Source organism: Callithrix jacchus, chromosome 9 (genome assembly GCF_049354715.1).
Source record: "Callithrix jacchus isolate 240 chromosome 9, calJac240_pri, whole genome shotgun sequence".
Classification (NCBI taxonomy): Eukaryota; Metazoa; Chordata; class Mammalia; order Primates; family Cebidae; genus Callithrix; species Callithrix jacchus.
Genome location: NC_133510.1, coordinates 34,763,558 through 34,783,946, shown reverse-complemented (window position 1 = coordinate 34,783,946; position 20,389 = coordinate 34,763,558). Strand labels below are relative to the sequence as shown.

The 20,389-nt window shown below is 34.4% G+C and overlaps 1 protein-coding gene across 11 annotated transcripts in view; it reads left to right on the top strand.

Annotated features, from left to right (window-relative positions):
• Positions 1 to 20,389, top strand: part of CNTN1 (contactin 1) — a 376,715-nt gene that overhangs the window by 218,755 nt on the left and 137,571 nt on the right. For all 11 annotated transcript variants that reach the window (XM_035255799.3, XM_054238172.2, XM_035255801.3 and 8 more), the window contains 5 exons: positions 44 to 76; positions 6,785 to 6,917; positions 10,402 to 10,574; positions 12,371 to 12,466; positions 19,280 to 19,486. In XM_035255799.3, coding sequence (XP_035111690.1) covers positions 44 to 76; positions 6,785 to 6,917; positions 10,402 to 10,574; positions 12,371 to 12,466; positions 19,280 to 19,486 — 642 coding nt within the window. The remainder of the gene's footprint in view (positions 1 to 43; positions 77 to 6,784; positions 6,918 to 10,401; positions 10,575 to 12,370; positions 12,467 to 19,279; positions 19,487 to 20,389) is intronic.

The following is a 20,389-nucleotide window of genomic DNA, read 5'->3' as shown; positions in this document are numbered from 1 at the left end:
ATCATTGCTTCGGGATCAAAACTGTTTTTTCTTTCATTTTTAGAGTTTACATGGTTTAGAAGATATGGTCATGGAGGTAAGTTGACCAAAGAGTAAATCTTGTAAACATGTTTTCTCTGTTGAATCATATATTATCTCTGCTTTAAGCCATTAACTCTCTAAATTTAAGGCAAATGGTTAATGTTAGATTACTGTGAAATTTTGTAAGGTGATCTTTCTGAGATTATAAGCAAATTGTTTGTTGAATGAGTGGATACATCACAAACAAATATCCTATTAGAGGATTATAGCAAATGGAAAATATTAAAGGTGGCTGGCATTATTTCCTGCATGCTTTGTAACAGTGCTATGCCACTAAACTTGGGAAGCAATATTTTAAAATTTGTAAGCATTGAACTTATTTTTGAAAGCCTCTTGCTTTGTTGAAAAGGAGATAACTAAAGTTAGTGAACTTGGAATCTTAAGATTCAGTTCAATTAAAAGTCCACAGTTACTGTAAAATTTATTGTTTAATAATCCTTCTAATTTAGATCCTACTTCAACTACCAAACAGATCTTGCAGAAATAAAGTCAGCATGGTATACTGGAAAAAATAATACAGGGTCTGGAGTAAGATCACCTGAATTTGCATTTTCAGCTCCGTACTCACTAGCTGATCTTATTATCTTGTGTAAATTATATAACTTCTATGAGCCTCAACTTTCCAATATGTAAAAATCACAACATTGTTGTTAGGACTAAAAATGAATTGCAGTGATGACTTCTAGCGTAATGACTGGCAAGTAGGTGCTCCCTGAGTATAGTAACACTAGTAACTTATAAAAGCCACTGCATAATGGTAGGAAAATGAAAACTCATGAAGAATCACTGAACAACCCATGCTAGAACTTGCATGGCAAATCAAGGATACCTATTGTATTAGTCCATTTTCATGATGCTGATAAAGACATACCTGAGACTGGGAAGAAAAAGAGGTCTAATTGTACGTACAGTTCTACATGGCTGGGTAGGCCTCAGAGTTATGGCAGGAGGCAAAAGGTACTTCATACCTGGCAGCATTAAGAGAAAAATGAGGAAGAAGCAAAAGTGAAAACCCCTTATGAACCCATCAGATCTCGTGAGACTTATTAGGCTGCAGTCAGATATGAGATAGGTGTCAGAAGATGCCCAGCCAGGTATGTAAAACACAGTCTAGATGCTTCAGAGGTGGGTCACAGGACAAGGAAGTAGTTGCTCTAGAGATATGTGACAAGCTCCCTTCGGGCAGGTAAAGCCAAGCAAGGAGAATTTAGTTCACTTAACTTTTCTGCTAACCTGACCCTACTCTTTATTCTAATAACTGTATTTCTACAAGTTTTTGAGAACAACTCCTTATTCTCTATGTTTAGTTATGGAAAAGTATAGCAATGTTACCTATTACCCATGACCCTAAAAAACTGGGGCACCAGTGGATTTAAAGGCTAAGCCCATCTTCTCTTATCAGCAGGAAATGCGTGGCAGTACAGACAGGAAGCTGTACTATGCGGGAGAAGGATGCTTTGTGGCAGTTTAAATATTAACTCTTTTAGAGAGTTTTAAGAGAGCTTAAACCACTCCCCAACCAATAATCACTGTAATTTTGTAAAAGTGGTAAACATTTACAACATCTTAGTCTCTTTAAAGTTTGATGTCATCACTTTTTTCTCACAGATTTTTTCCAAGGACTGTTCTTATAACATATTTACTATAACATATAAAATTGTGTTTACTAACTAACAGATTGAGGTGAAATAGAGTGGGAGGTGGAGTTTGTCTTAAAAAGTATATAAAATAAATAAAAATACCTCTGAAGCACAAATTATAATTTTACTTTCAATTTCCAGAAATAAAATAACAACATTACAGTGGAGACTTTCCACATAGTCACAGGTGAAGTAATCCTGTTTGGGATCATATAATTGACTGGTTATATTAATGGTGAAAGTGAGAATGAAAGAGCAGTAGCTTCTGCCTGTCATTTACATTAGTAAATAAGATTGCAGATATTCATACTTTATTTCTATCTTAATCTTTTTGATCACATTTAAGAAATGTACTTACATCTGTAATAGATTTATGATACACTATCAGGTAGGAAATAAACGAATTTACATTAAGAGCAGATCAAAACAGAGATGTGAAGTGTTAAAGCCTCTATTGGCTTGAGAAGTCATCAATAGCTTTGTGCTCCTTTTAGGAAGAATCTATCTATTAAAAGAAGAAATGCATTTAAAAAATAATTCTAGTTTTTAAAAACGCAATCTTTATCTGTGATTTCTTTCTTAGGCCTTTTACCCCCATTATACTTCCAAAGCATCAAAATTTGTCATCTAAGTGTTTCCATGGCTATAGAAAAAAATCAATAGGTGACAGTATTTTCTGTAGGCTGAGAACATAATGCTTACATTGCTGGATCCTTTGCTGAGCCTTGAATTTAATATCCCTGAAAGTTCTTTTCCCTGGATCTGAGCACTCTAGATGAGCTAGCATGGCAATAAACTCAGGTACAGTCTACAGGAGAAACATGAGGATCCTAGTCAAGAGGTTCATGCTGAACCTGGCAATGCAATACAGATGCTTGCTTTGAGTAGTTTTTCTTTCAAGGGCCCAAATATGTTCCTAAAATAAAATATATACAGTAATTGCTAAGCCATCAAATGGAATACATGATGTGATTCAAGCTAAAAAGTTTAGAAAAGTAAGAAGCATATAGTTATAAAACAAAATACTTAATAGAAAAATTAATGTGATATGAGGTATGTCCTATTCTGCTTTTTGTTCTTGGAAAGGGCAAAGAGAAATATCTTAACTGTAATATTTTCTCAATATGAAAAATAATTTCAGTATTTTCTTAGAGATTACCTTCTTATTTTAATCCCTGGAAGCTTGCATTGTGCTGTTCCTATAAAGGTCAAATGTAAGTGGAGTATTGGGAAATACATACATATAATTTGTGGAAAATATTTTAATTGAGAAGAAAAAGTAGCATAAGGCACCAATATTATCCAGTTAGGCCTATAAAAATTCACTCCAAAATTGTTAAATATTTGCATATCACCTTTGAGGGTTTGTTCATTCCTAATGTATGGGAATAATCCTATATATGCACTCAGTATAATCCGATAGATATAGCCTCATCATTATTTGTATGTGCCATTCTATAATTTTCAATGAAAATTTTCATTGCTAGCACCTTTTACTTTTTTAAAAATACATATTATTAGATGCAAAACTACTTAAAACATACTCCCAGGTCTCTAAAAGCTGACCAACTTATATCTCAAAAGCATATAGAGTAAATGAAAGGAAACATTATCAAAAGAAATATTTGGCTATTCATTTTATTAAAATATGAAAATATGCTAATCTTTACATGGCAATATGCTCATGTGAATCTGTCTTTATTGTATTTGAAGGTGCCAAGCAGTACTTTCAATAATCAAAGCAATTCTGAATAACCATAACTCACCTTACTTCAAAAGATAAAAGCTTATTTAAAGGAAGCAAATGAAATTATAAATTAAATTTAGAATTCTGGATGATGACCCTCCACATAATGGCACTTCTAGAAGCCACATTAGAAGCCGACACTAGACAGGCCAGGGCTGTCTGTTTCTACATTAGAAATACAATTGTCTAATCTCTCTTTATTAATGTAAGCCTGTACCTCTTGAGATGAGTTCATATTTTAGGAAGGCATATTTAATCACTACTGTATTCCCCATTATTAAATGAGACAGATATTTAGTTTCTAAAAAATCTTTCAAGTGTGCTGCATATAGGATGCAAGTTGGAGTAGGTTCAAAGAAAAATCCTTACCTGAAGACCTGAGATTCTCTCAACAATGTCTTTCACAGAGCAGATCTTTGGATTTTAAGAAAATCCAACTTAATCTTTTTTTTCCTTTATAGATAACGCTTTTGGTGTTGTGTCTAAAAGCTTACTGAGTACCCAAAGTCAGAATCAAGGACAACTAACATCTATAGTGCATCAAATTGTAGCCCCCAGTGGGACCGTCTGAAATTTCTATGCTAACTCTGTTGTAAGAAGTAGAAATTCAAGATCCAATCCAGTGCAGATCTATGGTCTTATGTTTAAAGTATCTGCATACTTGCATCTGCATTGATTTCTCCTTAAATCTCCTTAAATGGATATCCTTCTCCATTGGTAATAATAACATTGACATAATCACCAGGCTTGTTGCATAAGTACCAAAGTACTTAGAAGATCTTTATGAACTTTACCATCCCCTAAGCAATATTTATTTTTAGTTTTCTAAATATTTATGAACTTAGATTTAAAATAGTTTTAAAATAATTTATACTAAATTCATTATTTACCAAGGATTCTAGTGGGAATAGAAATTATCTTACCTTCAAGAAGAGAATCTAGATATATTGAAAAGTACCCTTCTCTACTTATCTTTTTAAGCATTTTTATATGCATTGAGAAGAAACAACAAGATCTTCAAATTGGCAGGTGTTACTAAATTGCTCAAGTCAGAAAACCTGTGCAATTGGGAGAGACTCAAGGAAAAGCTTGTGAAATTGTCAAACTGAGAAGAAAAATAGCATATGATTTTTATCATAGATAAGCACAAGGTCATTTCTTTCAGAAGTCAGAAAATCCAGACCTTCCATAAAAAACAAAAGTCTTTAGTCATCAGGGATTCAGGATTCATTTCTCATTTTTTCCCTGCTGTGCTGTTACAGCCTGAATAGGCAGAAAATATCAGGCATCATCAGGAAAAGTATTAGAAGTGAAGCAGAAAATATCATATGCATTTATGGCTTTTACAACCTCAAGAAGGATATGGAACTAGAGACAACCTAGAATACAACTTTCAAAATTATTAGCAGACAGAATCTCTGTGAATACCTCATATCTGTAATCTTAATGATAAGTGTGGTAGGCACATGGAGTCCTTAGGACATATGCCTGAATATCCTAGCCCTGTAAAACAAATTGCTCGCGTAAGACAATAACTAGAGAAGTTCACTGCAGAAGCTAAGTCTTAGTTTCTCTCATTCTTCTGATTCTGATCCAGCTATTTATCTCCTATCTGAAATGGGATTATGGTTATGAAATGTGTCTGCTGTCTATAAACTATTGAATAAAAGTTATAGCAAATTTCAACCAAGAACAAGGCAGCTCCCTTTGAAACATTTTGGGTTAACTTATTAATTGGAGAAACTAATTCTTCATACCTGGAGGGAATGGGGAGAAACTAACTTGAGGATTTAGTAACCATCTATATGTACAACAAAAATGTACTGAGTGTCTCAAACCACACAGTGCTGATGGCACCAGAGCTACAAGAGTGAAAATTCGGCTTCTTGCTTATAGAAGCTTCATGATTAGTCAAATAGTTTATATACATAAGAAACTTAAACTAAATTTCAAAGAGAAATTTATGAGAATGTTTTCAAAATTAGCATTTATTCATTGCTGACTATAAGCCAGGTACACTGTGATCTTCCATGAATTATTTCAAAATAATTCTGACAATAACCTTATTGGGTAGATTTTATTATCTCCTTTTTATAAAGAGTGATATTGAGCCTTGGAGAGATTAAATAATTTGTCCAAAGGCACACCGATAATGGCACTGAGGCAAGATTTAAATGACACAATGAAAACTATTTGTTCAAAAGGAAGCTGGAACAGAGCTCTCATCTTCAACTTTAGTGTTAGAGAAGATAAAATGTCTGTGTGCCATTGCCTTTATCTCTCTCTCAAAAAATAAACTGGAGGAGTGAATCATGGCTTCGATCAGGCAGAGACATTCCAGTGACCTGTAGGAATATTCATTCTTTCTAGCCACACAGATCATTATTAATTCATTTGAGGCATATGGTTTTGCGCTATGCTCTGTAAATGCTGCCACAGTGAGTGATTCTCTTCTCCTCATCCTGCTGTGAGGTGTCACTCTTCCCTTCCAGAGAGAATAAAACACCAGGATCAACTGTTTCTCAACACAGCTGTTTGTAATAAATTTTGAACCAGTTGTTCGGATCCACTATCCATGTAATTTATTGATTGAGTATAATACATGTTGCTGAGTGCCAATGCTAGTCACATGTTTAGAAAAAAAATGAGTAATCTCACTTAGAAAGAGACTCATTTCCCCCAAATCAAGAAGCTCTCCTTTTCATTCAGACTCTTGTTCAAAAATCATTAGGTTCCTATTGTTTTCCAGACAACCAGACAGCTACCCAAGAGAATGATGTACACAGATGAAAGACATAACCAGGTGTTCTCAAGCATTTGCAATCTAGCAGAACAGAAAGTTGTACCAAGAATCATAGCATGTGTATTAAGTACCATAACCTATATGGGGAGCTACAGGAACTCAAAAGAGGACCAATAAAAGCCAGGAGAGATGAGAGGTTTTGGCTTCCTGATGGAACTAAATATGGCTAGGTCACAAAGGATCATGCAGATTTTGATAGGACAAGAAAAGTAGAATGATGATTCTAGGAAGACAAAAAGCATATGCAGAGGCTCGGGGCATGAAAATACAGCTTGTTTGGGGAGGTGGTAAGTAGTTAAGTTTGGTAACACATAGAAATGACAGGAGATGTGCAGAAAATAATTTTAAATGAAGAACCTAATATTTGGCTCAGTATTATGGGGGCAAACATCTTTGTTTTGAATTAAAATGGTGAGTCTGTTTCTGATTTTTTTCAAATGTTTTTCCAATGTTCTCAAACTTTCTTTAACTTATAAAGTAGGACAATATAAAACAATTTTATTCTTCTTGTAGTTTCTGAGGAAGACAAAGGATTTGGACCAATTTTTGAAGAGCAGCCAATCAATACCATTTATCCAGAGGAATCACTGGAAGGAAAAGTCTCACTCAACTGTCGGGCACGAGCCAGCCCATTCCCAGTTTACAAGTAATGTACCTCACTGCTCTTTTCAGAATGGAGTGTCAGAGTAATGATCACAGTTCAGCATGTATGAACTTGTAAAGATATAATATAGTGCTTTCTACAAATTCCATGGACATTAACAATAATATTGGCATACAAGCTATTTAAAAAATTGTCTAATGCTCAAATAGCAGGTTTTCTTAAATATATGCAAATAATTCACTTACTGTTCTCTGTACAGATAATGCTACTGGCATTTGACACCATCCACTTACAAAGTGTATAATGGAAATGATGTTTTTAAGCCTACAAATGGTTACATCAAATTATGCATAATTTAAATATACAGATTTGAGGATAAAATTTTTTTATGCACTGGCCTGGATAACTCATACCTACAGATATGGATAAATTTTTTTATTTAAGTACAGTTAAAGATCTTGAACAAATAACTGTAGAAAGCATCATCTTTTTCAACAGTCTCATATCTATATTACATCCAACACAGCAAATTTCTTAAATGTCTCTATCTATAGGAAACTCTGCATAAACATACCTCTTTCTATTTTTCTGGGTTACATATGTATGCTATCAAAAACAACTTGATAAAAAGCAACAATGAATTTTCCTGCTTCAGATGGGTCAGAAAATTATACTAACAGTTTCTCATTTGATGCAAAGAATGAGATGCAAAAATCAACTAACTGCCAATGGATTTGAATTTCACCTGTGCGATGGTTCCATGAAGACAAAACAAGAGACTGATAGAGAAACTGGGGGCTCTAGTGTGTTAATGTCACCTGACTTAATTGAAGGTTGTCACTCAAGAAAGTTAATTTTAATATTTTTCCCTGGGTAGAAAAGTAATTTTCTATTATTATAAAAAGTTCTTATCAAAGAGAATATCCCCTTCCACCCATTTGATTCTAATTGCACTCAGTTTTTCTTGCCTTTAGCTATAATTACAAAATTATTCTTAAGATAAAATATGAACTTAGATACAAAATCACCATCCCATTGAAATTATTTTTATTGTTTCAATTTCATGCATGGGAGTACAATATAAGTAGCTATTTTATCAATTATAAATAATACATTTGTACTGAAAATATTTGATGGGCTAGACTTATTTCCACCCTTAAGCCATATATAATGAGAGCCTATTTGTCATTGACATGGGATAGTAGAACTAACAGGATCTGTAGAGGAGATCTAATCCAAGAAAATCTCACCGGAGAGAACGCTGAATCCTTGGTAAGTAAATTTGCATACTCAAGAACTTGTCAAACACAGATCAGGGACTGAAACACAGCTTTTATGAGTTCTGAAGAAGTATGCAATTATTTCAGTGTTTATCTACCTAGATAGATTGATAAAATCCCAAAAGCTCTTTCAGCGACACTTACTCTGTAATACTCCGTTGTTAACATTCATACAAAGGGAACTTAGAAAATCAGTCTCTAGGCTGGAATGGAGGCAACCAGAAGAGAGGGTTGCTCTCAGATAATGTTCTAGAAACATGGAAAAGGCTATGCTTCTCCTTGCTGCCGCATCATCCCACCCCACAAGCACCATAAGAAGCAAAGCTTTGCTTGCCCAGTAAGTCACCACCTGCTTCTCGCAGGTCGCACCCAGCACTGAAATTTCCTCTTTGAGTTTGACCTGGTTACCCATACATTAATAGAGGTAACTGGAGAAGACAGATGTTTAATCTAGTTATGAAGGCAGTCTCCTTTTGTTGAGGGAAAAAAATGAAAGAACAGAAAAAAAATCAGCTCATGATGCAGCTACTTTGATGGAAAAGAATGTTTAAAGTTTTTAAAATGTACTTAATTTCAGGCCAAATTATACTGACCTTGGTAATCATCCAATTTTTCATTCATATAGTAGTTTCATATTTGTACCATGTTCTGTGACAACTTGTTATTCATAGCAACGTCCTGGGAGGTACAACGGGGTACTTGACTTCTGACTTACAAGCCTTGCAGCTTTCATGCTCGTGTCCCCATCCCCAAAGAAATAAGCGCTACAATAAAAAAAAATTACTAAAAGAAATTGTAGCAATAGCGTATGTTTCTGAAACTAGACCAGTGAACTTCCTCAAACACAGAAAAAGGTCATCCTTATATGACATCACAAGCATAGTCAGATCCATGTGGAAGAAGTTAAGACAATAAACAAAAATTTGGAACCAACATAATGAGGGGAAAAATTACAAATATTGGAGCTGCCCAACAAAGAAACACACTGTCTTGACAAGAGCTGAGCAACTTGACGCAGGATGGTTCAGGCAGGGAAAATATTGCCATCACCTGGGGACAGAGGAAGGCTTTATTCATTGGGTTGGAATTTAGTAAGTTTTAAAAATGCAAAATCATAGTTTCCTATGCTTGCTTTGAATTAGTTCCTATACTGCAAAAATTGTAACTAATAATGTTTCAGTAACTTTGATTTGATAACAGATGTTTTAAAGTAATTAGGCCATTTGGGTATGATTATTAAGCAAATTAGAAGTGGACAGGAAATGAGTGATGTGGCCACCAGCCCCTACTACTTCAGCGATTTGACCACAGCTCTAGGCTTATGACTTTCCTGAGGACATGGAACTTTAAAGGGTAAACCCTGATAAAGGATGATTATATAATTACACAGTTGGTTCTTTTAGTTGAGAACTATTTTCTACATGCATTCTTTTCATCATTGCATCAGAAATTTAGAATCCTGTTTCCAGTCAATTTATTTATAACACTATCCCTATCAATTAATGCTCTGATTACCTGCAACATGTCTTATATTGTTATGAGATTATGTGGTGGGATGGAAAAAGAATTGTTTTTCTTTTCTACTTTATTAAAAGTAATCTTTGAGTCTTGAGAAAACATGTAAGTGACCACTAGCTCTAGGCTGAGGAAGATCTAGTTTTACTGGTATATTTGTGGCTTGGAATACATTTTTGAAAACCCAACTAATTTTTATAATTTTCAAATTGTGTGACTGACCTCTAGTGGTCAGAATTGCCACCTACTGAGCAAACCCCAATGTCAATTCGTTTGTTTTATTGAAAAATTACTTTGAAATTTAGAGTCAGATATTGATATTTTATATTTTATTTCTGCAGAACAATACTTTTAATATTTTATGCAGCATATCTGCATATCTGTGAATCTAACTGGTGCATGGATGACTGTCAATTATGTCCAATGTATAGCTGCCAAGAATCAATTTATGGAGAAAAACTTAACAAAATATTTGTCACTCGAATACCTCATGAAAAAAAAGACAAAATATGTATGGACTTTGACTCTTACCTTTCTGTACCTGAGCTAAATTAAAAATTATGATCCTAGAGACTCTGAATTATAGAGTACAAAGAAATACCATCTGAATCATATCTCTTATTGTCTAAATTTACCCTGAGCTATACCCAGATTATTTTAGAACTTTGTTAGCTCCGTACAGTTTTCAGGTCTCATGACCCGAGATTGACCTTTGTATATTTTTCTCTTAGATGGAGAATGAATAATGGGGATGTTGATCTGACCAGTGATCGATATAGTATGGTAGGAGGAAACCTTGTTATCAACAACCCTGACAAACAGAAAGATGCTGGAATCTACTACTGTTTAGCATCCAATAGCTACGGGATGGTCAGAAGCACCGAAGCAACCCTGAGTTTTGGATGTAAGTAAACTGTAACTTTTTAAAAATGTTAAGTGTATTTAGGTGAGTTCAGCAAGAAGAAAAATCAAGACAGGACAGTGAGAGGAAGACATCATAGATGAGGTGCATCTTACAAAATGAGTGGACCCTAATTGTGTGATAGAGACAACGAAGTGCCCCAAGGCATACAATGAAGGCACTTGAAACAGTGAAAGATGATGTTGGCAACTAAAGGAAAACCAGGGTGTGAGGATTTTGAATGACTCTTTAAAAATTAGCATCAGTGAAAGTGTCAAGCCGTATATTATCAAAGGGGCACTATCACCCATAAGGGGGGGAAAATTGGCTTTTGGGGGAAGAAGATGTCACATATTGCAACATAATGGCTATAACTCTTCAAAGATCAACCCAATATGACAATACCTTATTCACTAATATTTTACTTTGCATAGTAGGAATAAATTTAATTATATTTTTGTTAATTTATTTTAAATTTAAATTACATAAAAATTTTCTCTTAATTAGGGCCAATAATGATAAACTGTGCTAAGCTAAAAATTAGAGGTTGTTCTGAAAGAAAATTTTACATTGGGAGACAAGTTGGATCAGTGATCTCCAGTATGTGATTTACATGAGCACTTAAATTGTTTGCAAAATGAATTATAGGATAAAAACAATGTTTTGAGAAGTCCTACATGGTAGGGTTTATCAAGAGGGAATGAGAGGGCCAGGAATAGAAGTAAGATTAAATTAGTGTGGTGAGAGTGGAAATGTAAATAGCATACATTAACTATAAGGAAAGAATTATCAGGTTGCATTGCACAAAAGGAAAGAAGACTGTAGTTTTTTTTCCCAAGTAATGTCTAGTCAAAGGGCAGAAACATTCTGTTCTCATTAAAAATGTGATGGGAGCAAGAAAAACCAATTTCAAGGGTGGCAGGAAGCATTTAAATGGTTGCCTCACATGCAGAGGTTATTGTGATATTGAGTTATCCAAGCTGAAATGTCAAGTAAGCTATTGAGGAGAGGGATGACATTCAAGTAAGACATCAGAGCTAGAGAAGTAGATTTGAAGAGTCCTCTGCAAAAAGTAACACTTAGAATAAGTGGTTTTTCAGAGGTATACAATTTATATGGAGAAAAGTAACAATTAAATGTTATAATTTGGGTGCTGATCACAGGTAAGGAACAGGAAGAAAGGCAGAAAAAAAAGAGTAAGATAAATGAAGGATTGGAAGAATATCAAGGAATCAAGCGGAATATAAGTTCCAAATACATAAAAAAGGGGTAAAGAAAATTAGAACTGAAGCAAAGCCGGAATTTGAAAAGGAGCAAGAGATTGGTCACTTTCGTGTTCCCTAATTAGGGTCTTGTCTGTTACCCTTACTCCTTCCCGATATCCAAGCCTTCCCTCAGGAAAGGAAATACCCATCAAATGAGTCCATTCCTTTAAGTCATTTCTTCTTATTTACCTTCTTTGGTAGGTCCCTGGGTTTGTCTGATTTCATTGTATGCCCTGCCTGAGATTCTCCCTAAGTGTGAAACAAAAGTCTTTAGGACATTTGTAATTTTCAGGGTTGTCAGAATTCTTACGCAGGCTGCTCCCAATGTCTGTAGACTCTGAGCTCATCACAAAACTTTATAGTGTATACAAATCCCAGCAATGTAAGAACAAGGAGCTGACTTTACTAGACTTCACCAAACCACTGAGAAGTGCGATATCTCAAAAGTGAGTTAGTTGCTGAAAGGTAAAATTGATGAGTGTCTCTTTATCTTGACTAGAGAGTGAATGTTTCTCTTTTTCCTTTTGTAATTAGATCTTGATCCTTTCCCACCTGAGGAACGTCCTGAGGTCAGAGTAAAAGAAGGGAAAGGAATGGTGCTGCTCTGTGACCCTCCATACCATTTTCCAGGTAAATTTAATTCCTCTCTGACTATTAGCATCTATCAAACAAAATGGGCAAGCTCCATTTTCATAGTAATAATGCTACATTATTAATAATCATGGCTCACTATTAATTAGACTGGATATTTGCATAAGCTTGTAATGTGTCACTGATCGTAATGGGCACTTCCTTTCTTGGCTCATTAGTCACTTGGTTCTAGTCCCAACGATCTCTAATCAATTCAGTTTATAAATATATATATGTGTTGTATTATGTCATCATTAAAATGCCTATTCCACAGAAAAATTTCGATAGTTTTCTAGAAAATATTCCTATAATGGAACACTACTGAGGAAGGATGTATAATCAATCATTTTCTTAACAAGTTAGCATCTATAAAATACTGTGAGCTGTATGTAACTAAACACTAGAAAGGGATAAAGACATAATAAATTATTAATCTCCTTAGGAACACCAATCTGCAAAAATTATCTACTTCAAAAATGGGGCTAAATTAAGTGTCATCTGTTATGAGATTCAACTTTGAATATGTTTTATGTAATTTAATATGGCGAAGACAAAAGCGACAAAAGTGCTAACTGGAAGATGAATTCTTTATATGCTTTCACCAATTTTCATTTGTTTTATCAAATATCCCTTTGAAACAATATATAAATACCTCTCTTCACAATTCAAAAATTATTTTTTCTATTCTTATAATTCTAATATTATGTCATAAATTTGACTTTAAACATATCCATAGAGAATGAAACATAACAAGCTTTTAAAATCCATGCAGGAATTTGAGTGAAATACATCAATCTGATGTGTATGTATGTACCTAGCTAGATACATATATTTCACACAAAATTATGCAGTATACATTTCATGTGAAATTGTGTGTGTGTGTGTGTGTTTATGTAGTTGTGGTCATTTACATATCAAACATTAGTAATTTTCTCCACAAGAGGAGAAAGATAATTGCTTGATAATATAGGAGTGACATATAAAATTCAAAATGTTGTAACACCCTTTCAATGAGAAAAGACTTTCTTAAGGAACTATTGAAGTTACATATATATATATAAATTACATATATTATGTATGTATGTATATTTATATATACATGTATGTATGTATATTTTAAAACCCTACCATTTTTATAGCGTTTCCCACAAAGTAATGACCAAAAGTATCCAGTGACTACATTTGACCGCATTCAATATGGGAGGGCCTTCACTCCATCACTCATTGAGTCAAAAAATCTCTCCTGAGCATTTTTTATATAGCAGGCCCAATGTATGCTACAGAAATGCCTCAGTGGAGCAAAACAGGAAAAGCCACCAGCCTTCAGAGATCTTCCACGGAGAGGGGCAGACATTAATAAGATAAATGGCTGAAAGATATGGCATGTTAGATATTGATAAATAAGGAGAAATAAATAATGCAGGGAAATGGGGAGAGTAAGTATTGAGGGGACGACTAACCTCAGGAGGAGGATCACTAGAAGGAAAGTTTGAATAAACATGGGAAGGAAATAAAAGAGCTAAGAACGCGAGTTTCTGAGAGAAGAGCATGCCAGGCAGATGCTGAGGTGGGACTATGGAAGACCAAGGAAGGCAGGGTGGTGCCATAGTGTGAATAAGGCAGAGGGTAGTAAGAAATGAAATAAGAGAGGTCCAAGAGCTGTGTTATGGAGGACCTTACAATTCATAGCAATTATTAATACTTTGGCTTTTACTTTGAATGTGACTTACATTGGAGGGCTTTGAGCAGAGGAGCCACATGACATGACTTAAGTTATAGAAAGGTGACTCTGGCTACTGTTTTAAGAAAGGACTTGGGGAGGGCAAAGGTGGAAATAGGAGATTGGTTAGAGGTATTATAATAATCTAGGTAGCATATGATGGGCCAGAGTGGTGTCAGTGGAGGTGGGAATCCAGGCATATTCTAGATAAATAGAATATGTTAAATTTCTATATAGAAATCTAGGTATATTTTAGTTAAATTCTAGATGTATTTTGAAGGAGAAGCCAGGAGGATTTGCTTGTTGACTTTTTGTGGTAATAAGAGAAATACAAGAGTTGAGGGTGGTATAAAAGTTTTTGCCATGAGCTCCTGAAAGAATGAAGTTGCCATTACTTCATCTGAAGGAATAGGTGTGGATATTTAATGTGAAGCATCTGTTAAGCTTCCAGATGGAAATCAAGTTGGCAGTTCTCTATGTGTGTAGATCTCAGGGGTGATATCTAAGCTTGGAATATCAATTTGTGATTCATCATTATATAAGTTGTTTTCAAAGCCACGGGTCTGCAATATGATTACCTAGGGAATTAGAATAGATAGAAAGCAAGAAGCAGGGGTCCAAAACACAGGCTTTGAGATTTTTCTAAGGTAAGTCTTGCTTTTCAGTCTCTGCTGTGTCTAAGCCATGGTGCTGAGTGTAGAAATACATGGGCCAGAGCAAGGTCGGCAGAAGCTTAAAGCCATTAAGCCAAAAGAGTCCATTACTTCTTTATCTCAATAAAGATAAATATGTTTACATGGAAAAAACAAAAACAAAAATAAAGTTGGTTCAAGAGACATTATAATTCACAGAATAAATCTGAGTAGCTCATCAGATATGCCATCTTCAACCGATATAGAAACAGACATTTGCTTCAAATCCATGTGTGTATGTATGTGCTTACATGTACTATTTTACTATTTCTCTGCCATAAATTCTCATTCTGTTTTAATGAAGGTAAATTAAGGTTTTATGTTTTGTGGCTTAGAACTTGGGTTGAGTGCAAAGGAACCTGTCATTGTGTTCTGAATGTCTAAATAATTGTGTTATATACACAATTATTTAGAATTGTCAAACCCTATTGTTCTATTTGGTGATCTGGGATTCAGTCCTTACTATGTCAAGTAAACTTAGGCAAGTCTACATCTTAATTTCCTCATTTAAAATGGTTTTGAAAATAGTAAAATGGATATGCAATTTCACTAGATTATTATTAAAGTAAATAATATATATTTTGGTACAGCCAATGTTTTATATCTGTTATTATTATTCAGTACATGTCACTACACTAAAGATTTTTAATTCAGGATTATAGCAATGTTATCTTCCTCATTTATGTGCAGGAAAAAAAAGTTCAAAAGGAAACATATCAACTTTTACAATCCCATATATTTTTATCTATATTTGGATGGTCTTCAGTTCCTTGCAAGGAGGGAAACTCTCATTTGAACTGCTTTTCTTATTTATCAAGAGCGATCACAAATATGCATTTGAATACAAATGTTCACTCAATTTTATAACATTTGACATACAAATAATTTTCTGGTACATATACAAAGTAAGTGTTCAATATAATATCTGAGGAATGAGAGAGTGAGAGAATGAAGAGCAAATAGATTTGTTCATTATATTAAATGTAGGGTTAAGTTTCCTGAAACCATAAACTTTCTTGTTTGATTTTTGTTTTATTACATTGCAATACCTAATTCATAAACATGCAAGACTTTTTAAAGTCATGGACTCTCAAAAATGAAAATATAATGCTTTCTTTCCAAGTAATTTTCTATCAGTATAACCATCAAAAATTGACTTATTCCATTTCACAAAATATAAATCATATCATTGTATATAGCAAAAGGGAAATGGAGAAAAAAAGTCACTTCAAGGGCAGGTATTATTGACAAAATAAGAGATACCTGATAATAGGGATATTATGAATTTTAAAATGGATAAGAAAATGAGAGTACTCTTCAGAAAAACAACTCCTGAAATACTGAATATAATCTTGAATGAATCCCAATAGACTAAATAGATCATCACAAAAATAGACAGGAATAAAACTTTCTTTCTAAACATGTTTAATGTAGTTTATTGTGTTAAAGCACTAATTAGAAACTACAGTGATTTTGGTACAGGCAAATTCCATTCTGTTCAAGCAAATTTTCCAGAAGGCAAGAAAATCTCCTAAAAAGTTTTCAAGTTATTTCTCCATGGTTTGAACTAAAGAAGTTCAAGTGTATTTCACGGAGATTGATGCAGCATTTTGCAAGGTTACATAAGTGGTGTAGTTCAAAGTAACACAGTGATGTTAGCCTAATGCACTATAATTGGACAAAATGAATTTCACCTGTGATATATGTGGTCTAGGCTTCTGGGGCAAAAGCAAGAAGAGTCTACCGGTAAAAGTAATATTTCTTAAACATGTCCTGGCACATACTCTTACTAAAATATAATTTCATAGTAATTTATTGTTTAATCCGGTCTACAATCTGAGGAAAACAGAAGGCTTTTGCAAAGAAGGTTGATTTTATCATCTGCATGGGGCTGGGAAAGACACAACGAAGATGGTCCATTGAATCCTTAAAAGAACTAGATCAGGGCTTTGCTCTTGATTTCAGAATTGGAAAAGACCAAAGATCAAAAGATTGACAAAATCACATCTCATCCATAGGTTGGAGAGTCAGGGTGGCTATTGCTCCAGTCTTGGTACAGCTTATTTTGCTGATAGTGGGTAGGGAAGCTTAGAACATCAGTTCTGCCTAGCCTTTGCTGTATGACCTCAGGCAAGTCACTTCACCCTATTAGGCCTTGGATTCCCTATTTAAAAATGGAAAGAGCCATTCCTACCTTTCTTGTACTGAGTGCTGACAGATTCTAAGAAATTGTAATTATTGTTTTGTCCAAGTGAATGGCTTTAACAATAAGCTAAAATTTGTTAAATAAATTTAGAGTAATTATATTGCAAGTCCTGCAAATGCAGAGGCCACATCTATCTTGTTTAGCAGCACATGGAAGGTAGTCAGGTTTTGCAAAATAAATAAGTTAGAGAATCTACATTGGGCATCAAATCAGTCAGAGCAGTTATTCTATAGTCCAAGATTTATGTTCATACAAAATCATGACAATAGCTTCTCTCATTTAGCATTTATCCCTTATAAGGATCAAATACCATCACTTCTTTCATTTCTTTTCACACACCTCTTATGAGTGGAGCACAGGAAAATGTCTTACATTTTAGAGAAACTAAATAATAGAGTGACTAATTTGCCTGATAAAAGTCATATTGAGAATTAAAATCCAGGTCTCTGCATTCACATAACCACTGAGGATTCAGATTACTCTAAATGCATTTTGTGGGTAGTATCTTCATACATTCTATAGTTACAAAAGTCCTTTCTTTGTATGGAGATACACATTTTCTTGACATTTTTGGCTTTGGTGGTAGGGCAGGGGGAGTGGGGATTTAAATTTTAACAGAAAGCCCTACAGAATTTTGATTTACATCTTAACTGACAGTAGGAAATATTATTCAGAATTAGAAGAGATCAAGGCCTTTTTAAAAATGTACTATAAATATCAGTTTGGATGAAGGACTACGCCATACTTCTGAATGTGATACTTCTTTATTTATCCCAGGAAACCTCATTTCAGAAATTTAAGCAGCTCCCCAAATTTCTCCCTATCTTAATGATCCTGTGACCCTAAATCTGCAAAAAGATAAGTAATTAAAATAATTCAATCATTCACAGATATAAATGCCTGGAAATATATGTTAACCATAATTCTGAGTTAGAGGCTAATGATGGTAGTCTAATTTTCTGCCTCTTTTTAACTGTATTCCGTTTCTTTAATAACAAACATATGCTGCTGCTTCCACAATTTAAAAAGACCAACGTTGAAAACCAAAAGAATATAATCATATTCACTGTCTTTCTTGATATTTTGCTGGAGAAAATTACATAGCTAAGCTAACTATAATGCCCAGGTTATTATTCCCAATTGTGTGAGGCTCATATAATGTACGTCTCTGATAGCTTTTCATAGTCATTGTGCTTTCACACTTGCATTGAAAGCTTTGCTAGCCACATTGAGTTCCGTAAAGCAAAATAGTTGTTTGTCGTGATTATTTATCTTTATAAGAAGCCTGAGTGCTGAGGTCTTGGTTTTCCACCAGTTTACATCTAAAATCCTATCTAGTCTGACCTAGAGAGAGTCCCACTTGTATTCTTCCTAGTAGAAATTGCCGTTATGTGATCAAGATGTTTTGAAGGGAATCATTTTTTGACCTAGAGGTATGCATTACCCATTGTCTCCTCTCCTGTATTTCTTGAATGACTACTGGGAGTCATTCATAAAAACAGAGAGGAAAGAAGGAATAGAAAACTACGGGATATTCAGCAAATTAAGGAGGAAATTCAGTTTTCCATTTAACTAGCTAGTGTGTTTAGCTAAAGGAATTTCATGTGGGTAAGAGTTACCCGATGATACATCTCCTGCTATTTAATTAAACCAGTACCATACTCTTCCCTGTTTCTGTGGTTTTCTCTATTTAATGTGACCACAATAGTTTACGTAAGCTCATTTCTAAATCTATAACTGAAAATAGGTGTACACACACAAAAAATAGATAAAGCAATCATATGGTAAGTAATCTTAATTTTATTTATAAAATGCAGTACAGCAGATTAGTCATGGCTTTGGAGTTATTAGATGTGGATTCAAAATCCCATTTCTTCTTAATAGTCATGAAAGTCTAAGCAAGTTATGTAAACTCTTCGAGTTTCACTTAGCCCATCATTGAAATGAAAATAAGAATATTAATAGTTTATAAAATAATTGAGATAAATAGATGTAATTGCTTAGTGTAATGCTTATATTCATGTAAAATATGGTAGGTATTTAAAGGTTTGCACTGTTTGCCTTGGCTTTCTTCCAACATTTGCTGTACAAGAGGCTCTATTAGATTAAGTGATAGCTTGTTACTAGCCTCTATTAGATTATGTAACAGCTCTGGGAGAAGCACTTAATATTTAGAAGACGATATTTTCTCCTAGATGATCTTAGCTACCGCTGGCTTCTAAATGAATTCCCTGTATTTATCACAATGGATAAACGACGATTTGTGTCTCAGACAAATGGCAATCTCTACATTGCAAATGTTGAGGCTTCCGACAAAGGCAATTATTCCTGCTTTGTTTCCAGTCCTTCTATTACAAAGAGCGTGTTCAGCAAATTCATCCCACTCATTCCAATACCTGAACGTAAGTATTTTATTTGTTACATTGTTTTTGCAAGGTTGTCTACATATGGTATACTTACCATAATGAAAACAGATGCCCAGTGAAGACTAGCTGGGTTTTCAGGGAGGACAATATAGAGGAGATGCACGTTTAAGGGGCCAAAGGCTTGGTTCTTAGCTTTTCGCATTGAGAAGATTCAGCTGATAAAATTACTGTTGGAAGGTTGAGTTCAGATTAGTTACCGCTAGCTTGGGAAATGCACAGGGGACTGATACCTTGGTCAAGTTCTAGTGTATTGGTTGCAGTGGCAATCACTGGCATCTACTTTTTGTTTTATGGCCATTCCTAATTCTTAGAAAGCTCATGAAGAAATCAAATGATTATTAGATCAAAACAATACTAATAGTAGAATTATTTTTAAGTCATTTTGATTATTTTGATATTTTTAAGGAACGATTTACATGATACAGTTAAGCAAATAAATGGTCTTTTCTATTCTATGTAATCAGCATAGGGTGCTACCCTGGGAGCACCATGGTGGGTGACCACTGACAATCTCATTGGCCTTTTCCCAGACTCCAATTGGACTACTTCCCCTTTAAAATGTTCTGCTGCTTAAGAGAATCAAATCACAATATATTTGCTTACTTCACATCATTTCTATCCAAGTCCGTCTGCTACATTAACATCAGCAAATTCAAGCTCATGAGAGCCTACCAGCTTCAGACTGACAGACTTAGGTTTGGTTTCTGCCTTTACCCTAACTACAGTGTGACAATGGGAAAATGACATAATAACACTGAGGTTCCATTTTTATTTTTCTCTGCAAGACAACACTCACGTAATTGGTATTCAAAAAATATTGTTGACTTTTTGGCTCATTTTTCTTTCCTCAGTTTTAAGAGATAATCTCACCCCCTACTT